Here is a 23,107-nt window from a genome sequence, read left to right on the forward strand (position 1 = left end):
CTTGAGTAGGGCTTTGGAAAACTGGATGCAATCCCATCTGCTGAGAGCGTGTTGTCGACAGTTTTCAGAGCCACCCATTTCTTAGGACAGGACTTTGTGAATTTGGTAGGTGTCAGAAAGTATCCACGTAGCATTTGCACTAGTGTTCAAAGCTTACATGTATGTATTGCATTGTTCAGTCTTAGTGTCTCAGATTAAAATGTGTATTGCTAGCATGGACTGTAATGCAACTGGTGGTGTTGCAACACCAAGGCTCCAGGGGCCTGCGTCACAAGTGGGAGTGGGCAGAGGATGTTGAACAAGTCACCTTGAACATGCTGCCTATTAATTTGTATAATATTTGTGTAGCAGGATGCTGGTGCAGTTCAATAACACCAGCCTCTCTCTAGCTAGGCTCTTTTGAGATATAATGTTAATAATAGCTTCTCAATTCAAATGGCAAGTAATGCAATTAAATATGGAGAGATTTCTGATGTATCCAGAAGATGGAGATACCCATAAATCATTATAGTTATCACTCGATATATCATTTCCCTCCACTGACACACAGCCTTTGTGCTCTCGGTGTTCATGTCTTATCCTGTAAGTTTCGTATTAAGATGTCTTAACTGTCAGCAAAGTCAAGAAAGGAATAATATAAGCTATAATTAGTTTTTATGAATCAAAGGCTCATTTGTGTTTTAAAGTGATTTGCAATCAGCCTATTCTTAATCTCTTGTGCACTATCAAAGCAGCACGGAGTTTTCAGTAACTTTCCTCTGAAAATATTGTATACTCTTAAGTATCAGGTACACCCATGGAACATGTTCAACCACTTGCCCCAGTAATCTCTATGCAATTAATTATCTTTGCTATTATTCTAATTATTTTTTTTTTCCTTGCTGCTCTTTATTCTCTCCTTTTTTAACTGAATAAGGAGAATAATTGGTCTTTTGTTAGTAGTATTTAGGTGTTCTGATAATAGAGAAAAAAATACAGTGCAACATGAAAGAAGGTTTTTACTGATAATACCTGCTGCAGATACTGCTTGTAGATTTTTCAGACTGTAAGAAATCACTGATTTCACTGTAGCTTCTGCTGTCTGGAGCTGTGTATTTGCCTTGTGCAGTGCTTACTGCTGCAAACTGATGTTCTTATGGTCCCTTACCATGTTGGTTCTTAAGAATGCAGTAATAAAGCACGTTGTGTTGCCCTTCCTATACAATTTACATACAGCATCAGTCCAAGGGGATGCACAGAGGAATTGCAGACCGTCTTGATCCATCCTTAGGCAGAAATTCCTCATCCTACTCGTTGAGTAGGACTCAATCTACTCTCTTTCCTTGTGGACTTTTTTGGCATTCCCTGTACTGTGCATTGGTTGATAGATGCACTTTAAAATTATTTTTCAAGACCTAGACATTTCCTAAATGGAAGAAATTGATTTGAGAGCCTTTGACATTGTAAAGCAAGTAATGACTACCAGCTTATTTGGCTTTTCTCTCTTCCTTCTACACCCCAGTCAAACTGACCAACTGTAGCACGCGCATGGTCAGGTAAGCGTAGGACCAAGCCTCTTCTCAAGACCAGATGCATCTGCTGTCTTTGCCGCCAGCCCTAAGGTCCATGCCAGTACCGCAGCTCAAACTTGGGACATCTTTGCAGGGGAGGCCTGAGCATGCTTGCTCCGTGTTGTGTGCCCATACTCCCTTTCACCATCAAGGGTACGTGGGGCTGAGTGTTCTCCAGCCCTGGTGCCTATAGACAGCCTGAACTTGGTGCTGCCTGAGTACAGTGTAGCTGACCCACAGGCAGAAACGTGGATGCAAAGGTTTGGATCGGAGCGCACTGCGCTCCTCTCTAACGTGAATAGAGAGGCCACAAGACATTTCGTTCCCTTGGCCCCTCTGTGAAACTTCCCATGGAAAAGCTGGTATATGCTGAGTATGGAGGTAATGGTCTGTTGTTCGTTTTTCGTGCCTGTTAGGAGCTAAACGGGGGCCCAGGCAAAATGGGTTATGTGTATTAGTTACTTGCAGGCTAGATTCCCCCTCCGACCGTTGACAGCCATCTGCGCTGGCTAGGAGCTGCAACCCTGCCACCAGTTAATTATGTTGCTCATCATTATGTGGGGGTTTTATCCTTCTCTCTGCTTTTCCCTGTCTCTTAATGTCAGTGTCAACCTTGTCTCCTCTCTTCCCAGGTGTACCAATGCTGTTTGTTATCCTCTGGGGAACTGTCAAGTACCTTTATGAAGATGAGGGGTTGGTTTAGTTCTGATTTTTCCTAGCTATCTCATTTGTGCTGTATGTGTGCACCGGCAGGTCATTGTTTGCTTTCTGTTCGGTGTGGTTTGCTTTGGCAATGTGCTGAAACCTCACATAATTGCTTCTGTTTTGTCTGAAGGTCTTGCATAACGTTTCAGAAAGGAGCATATGTTTCTTTCTGATGAGAATTTTCTGCATGTCTGAATGAATCTATCCTTTTGCAGGTCAAGGAAAGGTATGTTTTGTTTTTCTGTAGTTACAGTATCAACAGAAAAAGTCATCATACCCAACCAAGACCACTCTTGATACCATGCCTTTGGCAGTAGCCTTTACAGTTAAGCTTCAGAGGAAGGCAAAAACCTCCCACAGGATTCTGCCTGCGATTTGTAGTGGTTAGCTTATGCCTAGGAGCAGAGATATGATTGCCTGTTCTTATTTAAGCTTCCATTATTTAGATCTTCTTAAAATAAAGGCACATTCTCTGTCCACTTACATTAGTCTTGCTCTAGTCAACTATACCACACACAAGACTGCTGCAAAACAAAAAATACTTTCGTCCACTTTTACCATAGTGGCGGTTCTGAAAAAATTGCCTCTATATATGCTTTAGGTACCAAATAGCATTGTAGTTTGTTGTTTGTTTGGGGGTTTTTTTTGTTTTGGTTTGGTTTTTTTTAAAAAAAAGAGGTAAGATAGTGGCTTCCTCTTCTTAGTGACAGTGACTGCCTGGAAATATTTGGGTATCTTTCTTTTGTGGTGAAATAAATAACTTCATGCTATTTCCTTTTTATTCTAAATATGCTATTTATTGGGTCTTCCTCTTAGTTTCCAAACAACCCAATCAGCACTTTTGTAGAAGGTCCCCCCACCTTTTTTTTTTTGGCTCCCTCCAAACACAACGCTTCCTGGAGAGGTGCTGCAATGTGAAAATTCAATATAGTCAGAGCTACCCCCAGACTTTTTTCAGATGTTCGTGAATATTAAGAATCAGGGTTTTTTTTAATGTCTTTCTTTCATAGTACTAAACCACTTCAGTCAAAACTGCCTTTTCTGGCTTAAGCAGTGCTAGAATTTTCTGACTTTCTTTTTCAAGGTTGACTTGGTAATATTCTGTAGCACGATTGTGGCCGTACTGATGTATTACACGTTTTGTTGAAATTACCAGAATAGGTATAGAGAACATGCAGCCTCTGAACAGTAGACGTTCCACGGACATATCTTCCCATTGATGTAGAAAATGTATTCAAAGTGCTCATGCTGAGCCTCCTACATTATGCGATGCTCAAAGCTGATTTATGTTTTCTATTAAGGAAAACTGTCACTCACTGCCTTCAGCAGACCTTAAAAGGGGCAATTTTGCACCTTATTGAATTTTCTAAATCTTGTATAAATATTTGTAAAATACAGCAATAAATAACCACGTGCAGCAGCTTCTCTGAAAGGCGAGATTTCTGTGCCTTGGGCGGGCATTTGCTGGAGCAGCCAGGGATATCTTTCATGCTGTTTGCCATAGCGCTGTCACCAGGGATGTGCAGCGAGCTGTAAATTTCATTTGTGACTTAGCTACTTCCCTGGCTATGAGGAACAACTGGAAGTAAACGTGGTCAGGGCAGGGTTGAGGCAGTCCTGTGAACGTAGCCATTTGAATGAAGGACTGAAGCCTGCAAGTCTTATATGTGCAAGTGTAAACTCCTTTACAAAGCAGTTGCTGTTCTAGGAAGTGAGCTGTTGGGAGAGATTTTGTCTGGATTATAAATAAAATCAAAGGCAAACTATACTTCTTCGTTATTAGACTGTGCCTAAAGAGCCAATACTTGCACATCGGTGTTTCTATCTGTAATTAATTATAGGATCAAGACAGCCAGCCCACAATCTCTTTAAAAAATGGAGCCATTCAGCTGTACCTCTTCAAGGTAAAAATTCAGTGTTTTCATTTTTAGAAAAAGAATACTAGAATAGTAAGCAAAGGCGAAAACTTCCAAGTAGCATTTGTTTCACTGGACCAATTCTCCATTCATGGCTCAGATGCTATTAGTTGCCAAGCATCTTCTGAGTGGTGCTGAGCAAACTGCAGTGATAGATCCTGAACACAGTAGATGTTGATGTATTTATCAATGTGGCAATCCCAGAAGACACAAATGGACAAGAAATCATGTACGGATCTATCAATTTTATTTACTGGACACTTTAATAGCTGTGACACTTTAGTAGGGCTGTAATGGCATTTTTATTGCACATATTTGTATAAATTTAAAAGTAGCTAAAACTGCTCTGTGCCACAGGAAGCAAATTAATACACACAGAAATGTAGCAGAGTTAATGTAAAGAATCATTTCTCAGCCTGCGTCATTATCAGGAAATTTTAAAATTGCCTCTGCTTCCACTGCAGCTAGTCAGAAAATTAGAGCTCCACTTCTAGCCATGCCTATTATCTCATTGGTCACGAGGGGTTCAAATAAAATTAATTTTAAAGGCTCCATGAAGCCAGCTTCCAGTCACACGTACCAATTAAGAAGTTCTTCTGTTACTCAGATTCCAGCTCAAGTACACTGACTGCACACAATGCGTACACCTTTTTTCTCCAGTACTGAAAACGCAATTCAAGTGTACGTTGTGGAGCTGCTGGTTGCAATAATGTGCTTGTTATATGCATTAAATTGAAACTGAAAGGAAAAATGAAATCCTGAGCCCTTCTCAGGTGTGCAGTACCAACAAAGGAGCATGGAATTGCCACAGCCGAGCTGCTTCACTTTCCTCTCTAGTATGTGAGCACATCGTTGTAGCATGGACCCCTACCACATGCCGCACTATTTGCTGGTTTCTCTCAAGTTGACTGTCCCATTACAAGGCTGGGGAGGGCTTACTCTTCACTAGCATCACCCAAGCTCAAGTTTCATAGGACTGTTAAAATTTAAGGGAAATTGAACACGTATACGTTTTAGCAGATGGGATTTGGAAACAAAGAGAAACATGTTTTGTGAAGCAACCTGTGTTTTCTGTAGTGCTGTTTCATAGTTTATGTTTCACAGCCTATGTAGCTCAGAAATCTGCTGGCCTTCCTGATGACTGTTGCTTTTGAGTAATGCTGCGCAATATGGCAGGAGGCTAACAAAGTTATTTCATGGAAATATTGAGACTGATGTCACTGCAGCAACAAGTGAAGTGGTAAACAAATGCAGCCTTGACACCTGGGCCATCATGCACACACGTGGCCTGTCTGTGGCCAGGGTGGGACCCAGAAGAACTAGATGTACAAATCCCCCCGTATAAAGTTCACTTCAGACCAAAGATCCCAAACTGTGGCTTTCAGGCATCATGTTTCTTGTGATTGTTCTTCAATATTGCTCAAGGATCCTGGAATTTAAAAAGCTAAAGTGAGACTTATGGGGAGAATGAAGTGTTACATTGCCTGCAGCATATTACTTACTTGGCAGAAGGCTCAGCTGGCCGATAAAAGTTGGAACTATTACCCCCATTTTTGATTTTGCTTGCTTATAACTTCTAAAACTTCCTTTGGGCCTGAAACCTGTACATATACACTGAAGGAACTGGAGTTTGCTGCCTTAATTGCTTTCTCCTGGTTGAAATTAGTAAGTCCTTTTTGAAAATAAGGGCAAATAAGAGATGACTGATCTAAATATTGATGGGAGAAAAGTGATGGTAGGTAATGTGATAAAGAACTAACAAACAGTTAATAATAAGATTACTTTGGAGACTGGAGAGTAATAAAAAATAACAGATAAATAGGATAGGAACCATGCAGGAAAGGTCTGACTCAAATAGATTGTCCCCCTTCTCCTTTCAGCCACATGACAAATTTGACCTTGGTTTTAATGGAGTAAATCTTCACAATTAACTGATGGACATTCATAGCAAATTGTGGAGGACGCCTAGCCATTAGTGGGCAAGAAAGGCAGGCAAGTAGTACCCAGCTGGAGTATGATAACTGCAATAGTACAAAGCATTCAGTGTTTCTAAGAAGCAACTGCACCTGTTTCCATGTCAGCATGATGTGCTTTCCTGGTATCTAGTCTTCAGTATTGTTTTCCATCTGCATTGTTGTGACAGAACGAAAAGCAGGTTTTCGTAATGGACTGAAACCTTTTATTCTTGTATTCCTCTTTTTGCCTTCTGCCTAGTTGCTGGACCAGAAACTATAATATGAATTACTGGCTGATCATCAGACTGCCCATTCTCATCGCCATCGGGGTGAGTATGGGGCATGTGCAATGAGGTGGCAGATTTCAATGAGAAAGAGGACATGACATAGTACAAAAAGCAAACGTACATGTGGCTGTTGTGTGTGTCCAAAGGCTAATAACCTTTGAGGGTATTGACATTTTCATTCAGAAATGCGATTTTAAGAAGCAAATTGGTTTCTGTCACTGGAATTCCTGACTAGCGTTTTGTTTGTTTGATTTGGCCACATGCTGTCATATTGTCGTGTTGGCACATGATAACAAAAGAGCGTGCCACAGCAATCCCGTTAACTCCCCAGTGTGGGAAAAGCTGCGGCAGGTAGTACAGGGAGGCAGAAGATAACATTCTAGATACTGGGCTGCAGAAGAGCAACAAATTGTGTGGCATTGTGGAGAAATGCCACGTTCTGCAGCCACAATACTGTGGCAGTCTCAGACCTCCAGACAAGGCAAATGGAACAGCCCACACCTTTACCATGTCTTACTCCCCTGCCTTGTTTAGCAAACTACCTGTGTTCTCAAAGGGGCCTTGTGCATTCACAGAGGATGTATTTAGAGCACAATTCCTTAGCAAGGAGTTGCATTCTGTGGCAAATTCTACACCTGCGAAGTAGTGGGGTGCACAGGTACCTAAACATGCATGCACAAACCAGCTTTTTTGAACACTTATGCACATGTGTTTCTTGATGATGATATGAATCCTTCTTTTGTTTCTCCAGGTAAATTTCCTGATCTTTATCAGAGTTATATGCATTATCATCTCCAAACTACAGGCTAATTTGATGTGCAAAACTGACATAAAATGCAGGTATGTCGTTTGATGGTCTGACAATTTTTGTGCCTCTGAGGAGTGGATTGACAAAGGTGGTTAAAGATCACAGGGCCTGCATAATGCACAGGAGTGGTGTCACACATTGGTATGACTTTTTGGACAGCCAGTCCTCAGAGTAGTCTCCTGGTGGAACCAGAGCAGGTGTTATACCTGTGTTATAGGTAAAGAGAAGGCTTGATATCTGAGTTGGTCACTTTATAGTCTTCCGTAATACTGGAAGAACATTAAGGAAACAGGTATTTTTTTTAATGTTTGCAGCATATTTAAGTACTTCGCATAACTTGAAAAAATATGAGTGATAAAAATAAAAGCTTTAACTTCAACGAAGATCAAGACAGGTGTCATTTTGGGTGTTGCTCCTTGCCAATTGTTATTGTGGAAAACTTTCAATGTTGAATGCATAGAATCCTTCAAGAGAGATGTTAGATTTATCACAGAAGTGTTCAATTTTTATTTTGCAGGCTTCACCCTGTCTGTGTGTGTGTTATTCCTGTTATTTAATCACCTTGCTAAGATTCATGGTCACATCCTTCATTTCTGCATCTTGGAGAATATTTCTGTATTGCAGTCTGAAAAATAATGTAGAAATAGAGTTAATAAAGTTAGTAATAGAGTGAATTAACCAGGATGGAGCTACACGCTGTGGCAGCCAGACTGCTACTGATGGTTGACTTGGCTAGTTTGAAGTTGAATATTCCACTGCTTCAGCCTTCTAAACTAGACAGAATGCATTTTTGTGTATTCTCCTCAGAGTATAGAGTTTTCCTGTGTGTTACCTACCTTCTTTACCTCATGTGAAATTTTGGAAATCCTAATGTGTGCTTAGAGCTCAAAGAAGAAAAAAAGACTCCTTTTAGTGAGCTGTAGGCTCTACTTTTATCCCTACTGTTGTTTTGAGTATATGTGACCTTTATTTTCCAGGATAAAATTTGCAGGGGTGGAAAGGGGGGTATTTTCAAGTTCTGATGGGTTGAAGCCATTTAAAAATCTGACTGTAAATTTACCCTGTCAGAGAGAAAGCTCTTCCCTCTTGACTTCTGCAAGCAGCAGGAAAGTTTGATGTGGCTGAGCCATTTCTAAGAGATGCATGTTCATTCATTTCATGACTCTGCTGTGTAAACAGAAAGGCTTTATCAGGAAAGGATGTACCCAGTGACAAAGCCTTCTGCGCTGATAGAGACTGTAGTCTTGGTCATCCTTCCAGAGCTTGGTGGTTATAACCAGAAGTTTTGGAGAGGTCTTTTACCCAAAGAGTTCAGTTCATCGGTGTGCCTCTGATGATAAGACCAGTAGCCAGAGATTCCTGAATTAGATTTTTTCTCTCTTTTTTTTTTTTTTTTTGTGCTGAAAAACACTGGAAAGTATTTTGAGAGAAGACAGAACTGCCATATTGTAATGTAGTCTTTTAAACAAGGACCAGTCTGGGTGCCCTAGAAAGTCACTAGTTTAGATATGTTTGTGTATGGATAGGAGAAAAGTGTTTTGCTCTCAGGCCATTTTTTTCTCTGCCTCTCTCCTGTTGCCCATTCAGTTGATGGAGAGCTCTCTGTTCAGTATGGCAGCAAATACCTTTCCTCTGCAGAAAGCCTGGAGTTGTGGAGAAACATCTCCCCTTGCTCAGGGAAAGGTTTTTCTTTAGAGAAGTCTTAATTATCCAGGAAGCCTTTTCATAGGACTTTGCATGGCTTCCTGTTTAATGCAGAGCTCTCCAAGTATCCCATCTAGAGCAATTGGCGTTCATTAAATAAACTAGAGTTTTGCTGTATAACCACACAACTCCCTTTTTTTACCCAAGCAGTGTCTCTGGAGCCAATTCAGCATCAGCTTCATGCTTCTGCCTCAATCTCAGGCAGGTCGTGGTGGAGCAGAGCCTCCCTCGCAAGACTTGTTGGTACGCCATTCGTTTAAACAAGCCCCTTATCCCCAGTGCAACATTCTACTGAGGTCCACTAGATATACGCATTTCTGCTTACCTGTACGTGTAAACTGTTTAAATAGTTGCTTTGATTTACCATCCCTTGATCCTGTTTGTACCAAGGACATCGGCACACTGGTGGACGGGCTGATAGGAGCCTTGCGCTTGGTATGTAATAACCCCATGGAGCAGTACAGGATGGGTGCTGACTGGAGTGAAAGCAACTTTACAGAAGACCCAGGGATGCTGGAGGACAAGAGGCTGAACATGATTCAGCAGTGGGCCCTTGTGACAGCTTAGGCTGGCTGTATACTGGGCTGCACTAGCATGAGCATAGCCAGAGGTCAAGGGAAGTGACTGATCCCCTCTGTTCAGCACTTGTGAGACTGCTTCTGGTGTTCAGGTTGGGGCTCCCCAGTATATGAATGACATTGTGTCCTGTCCCTCCAACCCTATAGGACTTGCATCAGTTTTGCACCAAGCTAGTTCAGTGGCTGGACATAGAAGGAGGTCATGAAAACTGGGTTTATTCAGTCTAGAGAACAGAAGACTAAGTAAGGATTTAACTGCAGTCTTCAGCTACCTAATGGTAGTCATACAGAAGATGGAGCTGGAGTCTTTTCAGAGGTGCACAGTGAAAGGAAAAGGGGCAGAGGTCACAAGTTACAGCAAAAGAAATTCCAATCAGAGGTGGAAAAAAAAATCCACAGTGACAGTGGTCTGATGCTGGGAGTCCCGGGGGGGGGGTTATGGAGGACCTTGGAGATACTCAAAACTTGTCTGGACACAGCCCTGAGTAACCAGGTGTGAACTGGAGTTGGACCAGAGACTTCCAGAGGTCCCTTCCAACCTGAACGATTACATGATTCAGAATAGCAGCCAACAGCCCTAGGGCACGCAAGATCTACTAAGTACTGACAACACTGCTGGTTGAGTGATTTTGTATGTACTAAATTGTCTCAAGGCAGGTCGTTGTGAGATGTTGACACGTTCTGTGGCCGAGCATAGCCCTATAAACTTCCATTTGAGGCTCAGGCATCTTTCATTATCCTGTTGGGTGGCTAGCATGTATGTCTGTCAAAAGAGAGTTAAGGACCGTTCTTGTGAATGTTATCCTGTGGTTGTACCCCTGAGCGTTGCTCTCTCACTGGTGAAAAATGCTTTATTTCAGGGTGGTTTGTCTTTTTTCCTTTGCTAGCTGAGTCTTTGAACTTGCCATTTAAATCATGGAGTCATCACTCACTTTAAGACAGTTTAACTGCTTTTACACAGTGTTCTGCAGTTACGGTTAGTTACAATGTTTTGAAGATTTAACACGCCACAGAGGTAGGAAGGAATAGCAAGTACTCCTCCCTTTGCCAAGATACTTTTAAAATATTCCAGTCATTGATAGGTTTGTGGTTTTTTTTCAGGCCATCAACAAGGTAGGTTTTGGTCATCTTTCCCACTTACAGATGGAGAAAAGGATACACAAGAAGATATCTCAGGTACAAGAAAGCACATGACCTGCTCCTGAGTTTGGAAGAAGATTTTTCAGGTGAAATGCAGCCAGGAGCTGAATTCAGGTTTACTCACAGCAGCAAGCGGTCTGAAGTGGAGTGGCAGGGGCAGTTAAAACACATTGAAACCGACCAAGGTTATTTCGAGGGGGCTTTTTATTTATTTTTTTGACCCACAGCCTGTGGAGGAGGACCCTGCGACACAAAGTGGTGCAGTGACTTACCAAAGGTGACAGTATGTCAGAAGCAGAATGCAGAAACAGTGACTCCCTGTGATCACTGGGATCAGCAATGATCTACTCAGTGGCGTTGGTTTTTTTCTTTGTCATCTTAGGCTGGCCAAGTCTACGTTGACTCTGATCCCGCTGCTGGGGACCCATGAGGTCATCTTTGCCTTTATTACTGACGAGCATGCCAGAGGGATGCTGCGCTTTGTGAAGCTTTTTACTGAACTCTCCTTTGCCTCTTTCCAGGTAGCACTCTCACTGTGCCCATGTGGATAAGATATTTTTTAACTGCTGTTTGGGGACCTGCTTTCTCTCTTATTTATTGCATGTTCTCTGTTCTTTATATTTCTTAATTTAGCACTGGATATTACAGGATTATGACAGAGGAAGGGAAAGTATGAGGGCTAATTTTTAATAGCTAGCTTAGATGTTAGTGTCACATATTCTTATTTCCAATGTCTTAAATTTACCACAATAAACTGGTAATCCTATCCACATATTAATATTTACTTCCTATGGGACATCTGAAGGCAAAAATGAAATTGTCTCTGATTTCCTGTAATTGTATAATGGCATTGCTGAAAGCAAATTTTGTGCTTTCTCCGGTGTTTTTGATACTCCTTGGAAAATCTGTACTGTGATAGGTAGCTGTCTATAGCTGTAACTGCATGGGAGGAGGATGTAGGTTGACTGAGGTTTTTATTTAGCTGTTGCCTCAGGTAAGGCCGTTTCAAGTCTCCTTGTCTAACAGAATCATTATTCTTCTGCTCACCCACTCATTCCCTGTTTATCAGGTACTGAGCTGTATTTAAGATCACTGTGAATTGTTCACTTATGAAGTGTTTATAACTAGAAATCAGGTAAAGAAAAATAAAGGGAAAGGAATCTTTAGGAAAAAAAATAATAGATTGAAGAAAACAGTAACTCCTTTTCCCTAAGATCATGTGCTTTGAGACATAGTTTGGTCAAACCTCTCTTCTGCCATCAGAGCAGTTGGGGACCACAGATTGTCTCACTCTTGTTTTTTCTCTCACCATGGGACATGCCAGTGTGGAGCCTCTAGCCCTTTGCAAGTATTTTCTGGAAAAGTGGGGGAACTGCTCTACTCACTGCTTTTCTGTGTTTTGTTGATTTCAGGGGCTGATGGTTGCAATTCTCTACTGTTTCATCAATAATGAGGTAAGAGAGACACTAGTTGTTCCAATTTGCCTTATCAGCATCTACTATAAGAAAAGGAAATTGAAAATGGTCTTGAACTGCTAAATTTTCCTTGTTCAGTACTTTTACTTTTTTTACAGACCCTCCTCTGTACAGCTACATAGGATAACTCCTCAGGCAAATGTTGGAAGGAATTCAGGCAGTATAATTTAGGGCCACTATTTGTAGGCATGAAATCTTGCAAGTTGTCTTGCTCATACTGTAGAATTTGCACTGCTGGAGCTTTCTTTGTTTAAGAATTATAGCTGCTGCTCTTAATCTGTCTCATAGTGCTTCTTATTTGCTTGTTTTGGTGAATGTGGGAGTAGAGCAGTTTTATTCTGCGAACTCTGCTCAGCTTGCTGGTGAGGTTGGAGTGTCCTCTTGGCTAAAGCCTATACAATTTGGTTTGGTTTCCCTGTGGCCCAGCTACTTGAAGACATCATTGCTGTCTCATTCAAACTGAACTTCATGGAGTGGTGAGCTCTTACGCAGGCCCACAAGAAATGTAGTCAGGGCATTGAGTTAATTGATTGCAAATATCCTCTTCTATGGCTTCTGCTGAATACCAGCCCTGTTGCGGGAAAGAGTATTGTTCTGTTTCTGGATTGCAGGAATTATTTTCTAAGTGGTTATTATTATTCATTCATTCAGCAGCCAGGTTTGCAAGGGCAGCAAACACTACTAGTTTGGCAGTGCATTACTAAGTTTAATGCACATCAATGTATTTTACACTCACGCTAAATCTGCTTTTAAACATGACATAGTAATTCAAGATCACCTATTGAGAGAGAGGCCTCATCAAGGAATTGGAATCAGTGGAAAAATGTTCTACTTGTGTCATTATGGCCAAGCTGGAGTCAACAGAAAAGCAGCAGGTATCCTGAATTAAGCCCTGCAGGAGACTGTTCACTTTTGTAGCTTGTGGGTAAGATTTAGTTTAAGTGAATGTGTTAATTGTACTGCTTACGAAAGTCAGAGGCAGGTAGCAGCAAGTTTTGCTGAAGTATGAATTAGATAATATTTGTTTCCAATCCCTTGTACAGCTTTACAGGTCCAAAATGCAGCACTGTCTGCTGGTCCATCATGTATTTCTTCTGATTCACTTTGGCCTTTGCTTATACATCCTCTGTGTTGCTGCAGCCAGGCATCTCATGAGTAATGCCCAATCATTTCCTCCATTTGATACAAGGGCAAAGTTGCATCATAGCCCAAACTTTATTACAAATCTTGAAACAGGTAGGCTTGTTTCATTCGAGGGAACTTACTGTGAAGTAGCCTACCTATGTTTCCAAGGGGTCCTCCAAATCTCTTGTTGCTGTAGTTCTCTTGCCTTTGTAATGTAATTCTTAAAATCTGACCACAATATGCTCAGCTTCATGGAAAGCTGACAGACAGTCTAGGATAAATTATCTTGCTTGTTCCAACTCTTGTTAAAAGAAAGGAGAGAAGGATTTTGTCAAGCCCAGTCATCAGCATCTGTAAAATAAATCCATGTAGAGAGTTTGAGGTCAAGTCTTTTTTACTGCTTTCCTAAATGATATGAGAAATTCTTGGTTTTCAAACTGTTTTTCTTCTGACAGACTATATGTGCCTGAAGTCTATCATTGTTTGCTATATGGTCTATAATTTTATTGTTGTCTGTAACACTCACTGACTCCTTTTCTTTTTCCTTAACTTTACAGCATGAATTTTTTTGCAAGTCCTGGTGCCAGATCAAGAGTAGAAGTGAAGTTAGAAGTGATATTAATGTCCTTTTACAGTATCTACCTATGGAAGAATATTAAAATATGTTAATATTTCAGTCGTATTTCACCTGAAAGATTCTGGATTTTCTCTGATATTGCTCTGAAACAAATGGCAGGGTCTCACCAGATTGCCTGTTATCACCAACATTCTCTGAAAAATAAGCTAGGCTTAACATGATCAGTTTTTCTGCAGTTAGTGTTGCTTTCTGGAAGAAATATTCTGAACAGAGATGATACTGCTTTCCACCAGAACTATTTCAAGCTGATTCAGTTTTCATTCTCTGTAGTCTTCCTTCTCCTTTTTGCCTCCTTCCTGTCACAATGGAAGTACACTTTATTCTCTCCTACCTTAAAAGAATCTGTCTTGATTCCAGGACTCCTGAGTGTTTTTAATTGCTGTCCAATCTTCTGTTTTTATTTTCTTTTCACTCTCTATGCAGACTATCCTATGAACTCCTCCACCAGCTCCATTCCATCCCATTTCAGACTTGCTTTCCTTTCACTATGATTATTGAGATTTGTTTTGCCAAAGCTTAACTTTTTGTGAGCAGATTCCAGATTCATTGCCACACTCTCAACATTGTTGCCCTTTAACTGAATTAAGCTCAAGCAGCTGTTCTCTCTGAGAAGTCTACTCCACATTTAACCTTCATGACCATCTTTTCCAAGTTTTCATACCTCTTCCCTTCCTCTTTCAAAATACTCTACATAAAAGTTTTCCTTCTTCCCCTTTCTGATGGGAGCTTTGTGCTTGGTTTCCTTTTCTGTGTATAGCTTATTTCTGGGGAATCTTATGCACACATGGAAGTTACTAGGCGAATTTTTTTGCTGAAAGAGCTGTAGGTCTACTGTGCACAAGAACTGTCTCTTTAGAAAATAAATCTTGACCTGTTCCCTTGGTCACACATTCACAGCTGTCTAGGCAAAAACTCAGTTCAGCACAGAGAGGAGAGCTGCCCTTTACCTTTTTCTTAACCTCTGGAAAGAAAACTGACGTTCTGTCATTCAGATCAATTCCTAAGACATCATTTCTGATATAGTCTTTTATTCAGGTCTTCCCATTCCCTTCATCTCAATCTTGCAGGCTATTTGTATCATAGCTCTAGGATACAGCCTGTCATGTCCAACCAGATTGAAGCTCATTTCGTCCCTTCAACTGATTCTCAGATACCCGTTTCTATTGCTCATTGACTTACCCTGTCAGTAAGTACGTTCGTGCTTTCTTTCAGGATCTTCCTGTAAATGTCTGCAACTGTTTTTACCCAGTGCTGCCTATTAAAACAGCTGTTTTCCGTGCCTGGGAAAGGTAGCAAGTACTAGGGTAGTATATGGTCAGTTCCTCTCCTGCAGACAATTTTGTCTGTGCATTTCACTGTTTCCTTTCCTGTCTCTGTCAGGCTGTTCTCTCTCGTTCTTCTATGCCAAGCTGTCTTGGATACACTTTTTCTAGTGTCCTTGTTCAGCCTCTGACACGATGACTCAGTTATCACGGTGAAATACAAGCTTCTATCTCAGCAACTTTCTTCTGTCCCGTTTGGTTGTGATATCAGAGGGACAGATGCCAGTGTCAGAAATGCAGAGATACAGCTGATTCCCACCAGGACAGTATTCAGTACAAGGGCTGCAGCCCAGAGTGGACAAGCACTGCTAGAGGTAACCACCAAGGGAAGACAACTGGTTATTTAAGGCTTTGGTCCTTTTTTAGGGCTGCCTCCCAGGATCAGTAGTTCACAATGAACAAGCAGAAAAGAGAGACATCTTAAAGGTTCCCTAGGAAGTTTCCCTCAGGGTATGAAGGTTTCAGCAGCCTGGGTATGATGGCAAGCCTGTGCTGGAACTGTCATCAACCTATTTAGTCTCTTGGTGGTCAGGACTGGACCCTAAAAGGAAATAAAAAGGAGCTCTCCAGAGAAGGCTCACTTGAGTGCCCCACCTATACAAACTTACTTCCAGGCTGAAGGACACATCATAATGAATTGATTACTGTAGTTGCACTCCTGCCTTTTTCTAAGTAGAGTAAAAAAGGTTCCATTTTACGTCCTCTGCCTTATGTGTTAAAAGCTAATGGAGGTTCTTACATCAGTCAAATGGCAAGAACTTTGCCTGTGGAACAGGAAGATCTAAATTCTTTTCTTGCTTGTGCAGCAGTTACAACACCCTGGATAAACATCCAAATGAGTACAGAGGTTACACAGTTTAACCTAGAACCTCTGACTGGATAAGCATGTTTTGTAACTTTAAAAAAAGCTAGTATCTGGAATGAGATATTGTAATTGTTATTTAAAAAGAGGGGGGAAATGACAGTCTTTAATATGCTTAATCGTGGGGTTTTCAATTCTGAGTAAATCTTCATTTTTTTTATGGAATAAAGAAAAACTGTGATTATTCAAAGGACAAAAGTAATGCAAGACGTAATACTGTTTAAATCAAACCAGAAGTTAAAACAGAACTCTTAAAATACCTGTGGTGACAATATTGAGCAGGAAGCCAGTCTTCTCGTCATTTCATGGCCGATAAGCAAAATCAACTTAATTATTAGTGCTGGTAGGGCATAAAGTACATTCAGTAATGTAGCTGGATACAATTTAAAATAAAATAATGAAGATAAGATTTCCTGGTGCATAAAAGAGCTTTATTTCTACAAGTAAAAGTGAATACTGTCATTATTTTAAATATAGAATACCCTACAATGGACTAATGAGATAATTGGATAATTTGAAGCAATAATATTGCAGGTTTAAAGCATTGCTAGCTTTTCTCAGTAGTTTGGTATCTTTATTTTTTCCTTGCTCTGTTCTAATGGAGTGATTTAAAGATCTATATAGTTCTAGTTTCAGTCCTTTTGTTTCCTTCTTTGTTTCCGTTAGGTTCAGATGGAGTTTCGGAAAAGCTGGGAGCGCTGGAGATTGGAACATTTGTATGTCCAGAGAGACAGCAGTATGAAACCTCTGAAGTGTCCGGCCAACAGCATCAGTAGCGCAGGCACGGTAGGCAGTAGTGTCTACGCTGCCACTTGTCAGGCCACATTCAGCTAAGAATCCTGCAGGTGAATCAGACTGAGAACAATTAACTGTATAATATACCCGAAAACCCTTAAATACCCAAGCAAGTGGCTTAAGTATGCCATCTCCAGCAAGAAACTTCAGAATATGCTGCTCATTGCCTGCAGGCTGTTGGACCAAGGTTTCTAGGGAAAGCATTCTGCTAATGTAATCAACACATCAGAGGAAAAATTGATCACGTCTAAAGTTAAGAGTTTCTTCCTGTTTGCACACAAGGCCTCCAGGTGTCCAAAACTTGAGCATAGCATTGATCCAGTCTGAAATCACGGGGTCAATGGCTTATTACTGTTGAGTGGGCAACGTGAGTGATGGACTGATTAAATTACAAGGATACAAATATGATTATTGTCAAAAAATACATTTAGACTTTTATTGGGCTAGAGTAAGGTGCTATCACCAGTTTTAGAAAAAAAAAAAAAACTTAGTGGGACACAACTTGTGTTTTAGGAAAGAATCAATTTTGTAGTAAGAGTTTCCCAAAGCTAAAGTTGAAAATATGCCTACTTGCTTTCTGGGTAGGTGAAGAACGGCATCCTGAAGGTCTATCAATACAGCAGGTGCGTGGTGTACATTTCCGAATTCTCTTTTTAAGCTTCACTTGGAGAAAAAAAAAGCCAAAACCAGTATCTGGTAGGGGCCTCTTCTGCTGTTAATGGGTGCATGTTATCTGTCGACACAGATGGAAATGTCTCCTGAATGCGCGGTTTCTATGTGGTATGCTGCCCTGGTAGCTGGCACACAGGTGTTAACAGGGACAGGACAACGACTTGTGCTTCAAGAGGATGTTTTCTTTCTAAGCTATGCTCTGCTTCTTGTGGGTGCAGACCCACAGAAGTCAGCTTGTGGCCACAGATGGTCTTACCAGACTTCACCTACTGGGAAAAGGTTCGGTGCTTCCCCGTGTGGGCTCACTTTTCTTTCTCCTCCAGACAAGAGACACCGGCCAGGTGCTGCTCGCACGTTGGCGGGAGGGCGGCTTCCGAGCAGCACTCAGCATGGAGAAACAGCTCCTGGTCCCTGCCCCGTCCTCCTCCTCTTCCTCCTCCTCCTCCTCCACCACCTGCCTGCCATCAGCGGGATTTAAAAAAATCCACCCTCTCCAGAAACGCTCTCCCAAACTCAACGGGCTTTCTGCCTGTTCGTTTAAAACTGCGCAGGCTCTCGCAAGTGAGAGCATCTACGCTGCTAATTATGTGACCCTCCCTGGTGTAAACAGGAGTTGCTGGGGAGAAACAGAGGTACCTTCACAAGCAGGACGTGATCCATTGAATCGCTTAAGACACGTAAAGCTTGTTATTTGCTCGGCTTAGTTATTCGGGCTCCCTTGACAACAAAGAGGCAAGGTGCCAAAGACTAGCTCTGAGAATATCCCCGTCCCTAATAGCTGCCTTGTACTGAGTAACTTCCATGGCATAGACAAAGTCAGAGAGAAAAAAACAAAAACATTTTCAAGTCTCTCTTTGCACCTGCATTCGCATGCCCCATTGCCAAGAAAGTGGACTGGATATTCTGGGATGTAATTCAGCATCTTTCCCGCCTGAAGCTAGATTGCTTTGCATGGGATTATTTAATCATTGTATTAGAATCCAAATTGCCAACAGGGTGGATTAGTTTTACAATCGTCAGGTCAGAATTGAATTAGAGAGGATGGGTTAGCTGCTTCTGCTATAATGCTTGTAACTGAGCTCCGGGGGGGGAAGTCAGACATATTTGTAGAAATCCACCACAGGTCTCAGGCTGGCTTTTGTACGTTTAGCATGCTGGGTCCTACGCGGGTCGTTTCCAGGCCATCCCTTCCTAACATCCGTTGCAGAGCTGACCTTGGAATGAAGCACCTCAGGTTCTTCTGTAAATTTAATAACTAGCTTCTCTGTTGTGTGACCATCAATACAACACCTGACTACTGCATATGTGTGTTAACTGCTGTCCTGCAATTTAATTAATTAGCTGCCTGTACGTAGAGAGTAAGCTTGATGTTTCTGTTTAATGTCGACCCTTAAGAGCTTTGAATAGGAAAAAACTGATAAAGTCAGTCATTGGAAGGCCAAAAGGCAGCATGATGATGGATGAAATTCACAGCTGTGTGGTAATACACACTGGAGGGAATAATTTCACTCATGAATATTCAAGAGTGGGTGCTAGTTTTCCAGGGCCCTGCTTAGTTGTGTGCAAGCCTGGAAAAAAGTTTCTGCAACTTGCACAGCTGTTAGCAAGAGGATAGTTTTGCTGTGACAACAGGAAGTTATGGAAGTGTTTTAACTCATCATTATGCAGAAAAAAAGTACATGTAACAAATGAAACAGGACAGACATAGGAATTGAGAGTATTTACTTGTGTGGTAACAAACACAAAACATTTAGTTGCCATCACAAGATTCTTTCAAGAGTTTGACATGCTTTAGAGTTACGAGGCTCTTTTTACCCCTCCTGGTCACTGAAGAACTGAGGGCTTGGGGCCCACGAGAATAGCTCCAGCACCAGATGTCAAACTTACCTTTGTTAACTTCTCCCTTGGTAGAATCCAGGAGAAAAATAGGATGACAAGGTCTTAGCCAAGCAGAGGGTTGTGGTGGAACAACTCAGTGAAAGTAATTGCCACCAAATCAGAATTACAGTAATCATGTATTTTGAAAAATACTTTCAGCTAAGGCCTAAACACCAATTTCTCCATCACACTTTATCTACTTCAGTAAAACCTTTTACAAGCCTTTGTTGTTATTCGTGCCATCTCTACTTCAGAATTTATAATGTGCATTTATTTGAGTAGTATGAAATAAGCAAAGCAACACAAAGCACTGGAACAGGTGAACTGTATGAATTTTTATTTCTTGTGCCTTTCAGCTTCATGCTCCCTTATTGCAGTAACTTGTTTCATGAAGCATTAAATAGAAGAGTCTATAAATTCACCTGGACATAACATAACTAGAGTTTATAGCAAAGGAAAACTTTATTTCCAGCATTGCTGCTATAAAATTTTATTTCATGGATGTTACCTTTATATTTATTTGCATGTATTTCCTTGTTTTAAAAAACACCCACAGAATCTAACTGTACAAGATGTCAGATTATCAACTCCCCATAAATATTACACTTCTGTTTATTTTTCTCCTTGTGAATAAAGTTTCAGCTCACAAACTTCTGGTGTATTTACTTTCAGTATCACCTGACTACTTCTTAGTCCGTAATTAGAAGAACACTTTCTAAGAATGGAAAGACTCACCCTGTATAGTGTCAGAAGGAATCAGAATAGTGAGAACTCTGAGGGGTTTTTACCAGAGGATGGCAGAATATGTGCAAATCCAAAAATTCTGTGCTTGGCTTCAAATCACAGCATTTGGAATTTATACAAGAGACTAATACTGGAAGCTAAAAGAGTTTTGTGGAGAGCTACTGAGATATGCTTAGCAGTGTTAAACGTATTACTTATACTTTAAACTACTATTCTCTTTCCAGTCCAATTAAATTCAATAAAGGACACTTCCTTTTGTTTCCCCAACCAATGATGGAAAATGGGGGAAAGTCAAGCCTGAACACTGTGCGTAACTTAAATTAGAAAATGCATAATGAAACACGATTTGAAAGACCAATTCATGACTTTTCTTCTTAACTCAGTCCTCATAGGTGTAAGCTCTACCATAGAATGATAGAATGCTTTGGGTTGGATGGGATCTTAAAGATCATCTAGTTCCAACCCCCACTGCCATGGATAGGGACACCTTCCCCTAGATGAGGTTGCTCAAAGCCTCATTTAACCTAGCCTTGAGCACTCCCAGAGATGGGGCATCCACAGCTTCTCTGGGCAGCCTGTTCCAGTGCCTCACCACCTGCACAGTGAAGAATTTCTTCCTTCAATCTGATCTAAATCTGCCCTCTTTCAGTTTAAATCCACTGCCCCTTGTCCTATCACTACATGTCCCTCTCCAGCTTTCTTGCAGGCCCCCTTTAGGTACCGGAAGGCTGCTAGAAGGTCTCCCCAAAGCCTTCTCTTCTCCAGCCTGAACAACCCCAACTCTCTTATCCTGTCCTCATAGGAGAGATGCTCCAAACCTTGGATCATCTTCATGGCCCTTCTCTGAACCCACTTCAACAGCTTCATGTCTTTCTTGTGTGGACAATTCCAGAGCTGAATGCAGAGGGGCTGAATCCCCTCCCTCAACCTGCTGGCCATGCTTTTTTGGATGCAGCCCAGGATACGGTTGGTTCTCTGAGCTCCAAGCGCACATTGCTGGCTCATGTTGAGCTTCTCATCAACATCCCCAAGTCCTTCTCCTCAGAGCTGCTCTCAATCTGTCTCTGTCCAGACTTTATTTGTGCTTAGATTAGTGCCAGCTGCTCTTCCCTATGACTTAATGACATGTTTTAATTCAATGATCTACATATGAAAAATAGCACTGGATCATACAAGAAGCACACCTGACAGTCTGTAGGATGATGACGATGGGAAGCATCATCAGCTGTGGTAAGAGGACTGAATCCAATGACAGGGCAAACCCTCTTCTGTCTGAGGGCATCTCACATTTCCACATCTGCTGCACCCTCACCCTAATTTTTTTCAAAACGATGCTTAAAAAAACCCACATACGTTGCCTGCCAGGAATAATCATAAGTCTTTTTTTCTTACATTACAAAGGATGAAAGCTGTAATGTGAAGCAAACAGGGAATTTGAATTAAAATCAGATGTTTGTTTTAGATGAAAGACATGCGTGCGAACAGAAGCAGCTGCCTAGTTTAGGTATATTGACAGTGCCTCATGTCCCTCCTTCAGAAAGAGGATTCTAGCCCGTGTTGGGAAGAAAAGCAGTCGGCCATTGTGCTACAGTTGCCGTCAAACCCCAGCCTCCCGGTTAGCAGTGGCGAAGGTCCTCAGGAGCCAACACTCACCAGCCGACACGTCGACATCTGCAGCTGTGAGAGGCCGCGCCTCCCGGGGCTGCTGGAACGGCGCAGCCGCCCGGCCTGGCCCCGGCGGAAAGGAGACCAGAGCACGGGCTTTGCTACGGCTTTATTCGGGAGCGGACCGCGCCTGCGGAAACTGGCCAGGAGTAAGGCGCAAGCGGCGCTTTGCACAAAAATAAGCCCCTCTTCCTCCTCCTCCCCCAGTCCGCCCTTCCCCGGGTCCCTGGTCCAGAGGGGCGGAGGCGGCGGCCCGCGAAGCGGCTGTCCCCGCCAGCCCAGGCGCTCCCCCCGCCGCCGGGCCGGTCGCTACCTCCCGGCGGCGGGCCGGTAATGTAGCTCCCGCTCCAGCTGCTCGGCCGTCAGCGTCCCGGCGATGGCGGCGCAGCCGGGGTTGAAGACGGAGTAGGCGCTCAGCTCTCCCCGCCGCCGCTCGGCGGGGCCGCGGGTGCCGGCGTACATCCAGTAGAGCAGGGAGAGGACGAAGTAGGGCAGCCCCAGCTCCAGCTCCGCGAACAGCGCCAGCAGCACGGCCCACAGCAGCACCTTCAGCAGCAGCGGACGCGCCCACACCGGAGCCGCCGCCGCGCCGGGACGGGCCTGTGGAGGGGGCAGCGAGACGCGGCGTCAGGCACCGATCCGCCGCCACACGCCCCCGCCCCGCCCGCCTCGGCGCTCACCTGAGCGCCGCCGCCCGGGCCCGCCGCGGCGGCCTGCTGTCCGTCGGCGGCCTCTGGAGCCGCGGCCTTTCCCGGCGGCTCCGCGAGGCGCGGCGAGGCGGCGGTGCCGCGGGCGGCGCGGAACTCGGCCAACCGCCGCTCCACGGCGGCCGCCATGGCCGCCCCGCGCCTGCGCAAGGGCGGCGCGACGGCCGCGCTGCGCCGGTGACGGGCCGGGGAGGGGGCGGGGCCGGGGAGCGCCCCGCCCCCGGGGCAGCGGTTGCCGGGCGGCGCGCGCCGCCCTGCGGGACGGTCCGAGCGGGTGGCGGGGCCGGAGTGGAAACCGGAGCGAAAACCGGAGCCAGGAGATTCCCAAGTGGCCTGAACCCAAAACTGGGGAGGCTCGCAGGGGCTTAGCCCCTTCGATAGGGAGCCACAGGCACACAGCTACCCCCCACCTTTCCTGTTTGGAATTGATAGCAGCAGCAGCTGTTCGGCTATGGGGAAAAGCTGTAAATCACCAAAGGCTTCCTCCTTTTGTTTTGGTTTTTGGTGGGGTTTTTTTTTGGTATTTAAACCTCAATGAAAAGAAAAGGGGAGGGAGAGAACAAAGCATGGAGTGACCAAAGC

At 43.1% G+C, this 23,107-nt stretch overlaps 2 protein-coding genes across 4 annotated transcripts in view; one reads left to right on the forward strand and one right to left on the reverse strand.

The window, feature by feature from the left end:
• Positions 1–16,898, forward strand: part of GLP1R (glucagon like peptide 1 receptor) — a 92,354-nt gene extending 75,456 nt beyond the window's left edge. For both annotated transcript variants that reach the window (XM_086628472.1, XM_086628463.1), the window contains exons 8-13: positions 2,183–2,243; positions 6,386–6,455; positions 7,165–7,253; positions 11,026–11,164; positions 12,056–12,097; positions 16,731–16,898. In XM_086628472.1, coding sequence (XP_086484598.1) covers positions 2,183–2,243; positions 6,386–6,455; positions 7,165–7,253; positions 11,026–11,164; positions 12,056–12,097; positions 16,731–16,898 — 569 coding nt within the window. The remainder of the gene's footprint in view (positions 1–2,182; positions 2,244–6,385; positions 6,456–7,164; positions 7,254–11,025; positions 11,165–12,055; positions 12,098–16,730) is intronic.
• Positions 16,899–22,127: 5,229 nt separating this feature from the next.
• Positions 22,128–22,654, reverse strand: SAYSD1 (SAYSVFN motif domain containing 1). 2 transcript variants are annotated; one of them, XM_086628514.1, is made up of 2 exons: positions 22,542–22,654; positions 22,128–22,422 (listed from the first exon to the last, which is right to left on the reverse strand). In XM_086628514.1, exons 1-2 carry the CDS (start codon positions 22,652–22,654, stop codon positions 22,128–22,130), a joined length of 408 nt encoding a protein of 135 aa, XP_086484640.1. The 2 variants fall into 2 exon arrangements, with proteins under 2 accessions (XP_086484640.1, XP_086484632.1); XM_086628506.1 differs by having other exon boundaries at positions 22,128–22,418; positions 22,499–22,654.
• Positions 22,655–23,107: the final 453 nt, after the last annotated feature.

Source organism: Tauraco erythrolophus, chromosome 2 (assembly GCF_009769465.1).
Source record: "Tauraco erythrolophus isolate bTauEry1 chromosome 2, bTauEry1.pri, whole genome shotgun sequence".
Lineage (NCBI taxonomy): Eukaryota > Metazoa > Chordata > Aves > Musophagiformes > Musophagidae > Tauraco > Tauraco erythrolophus.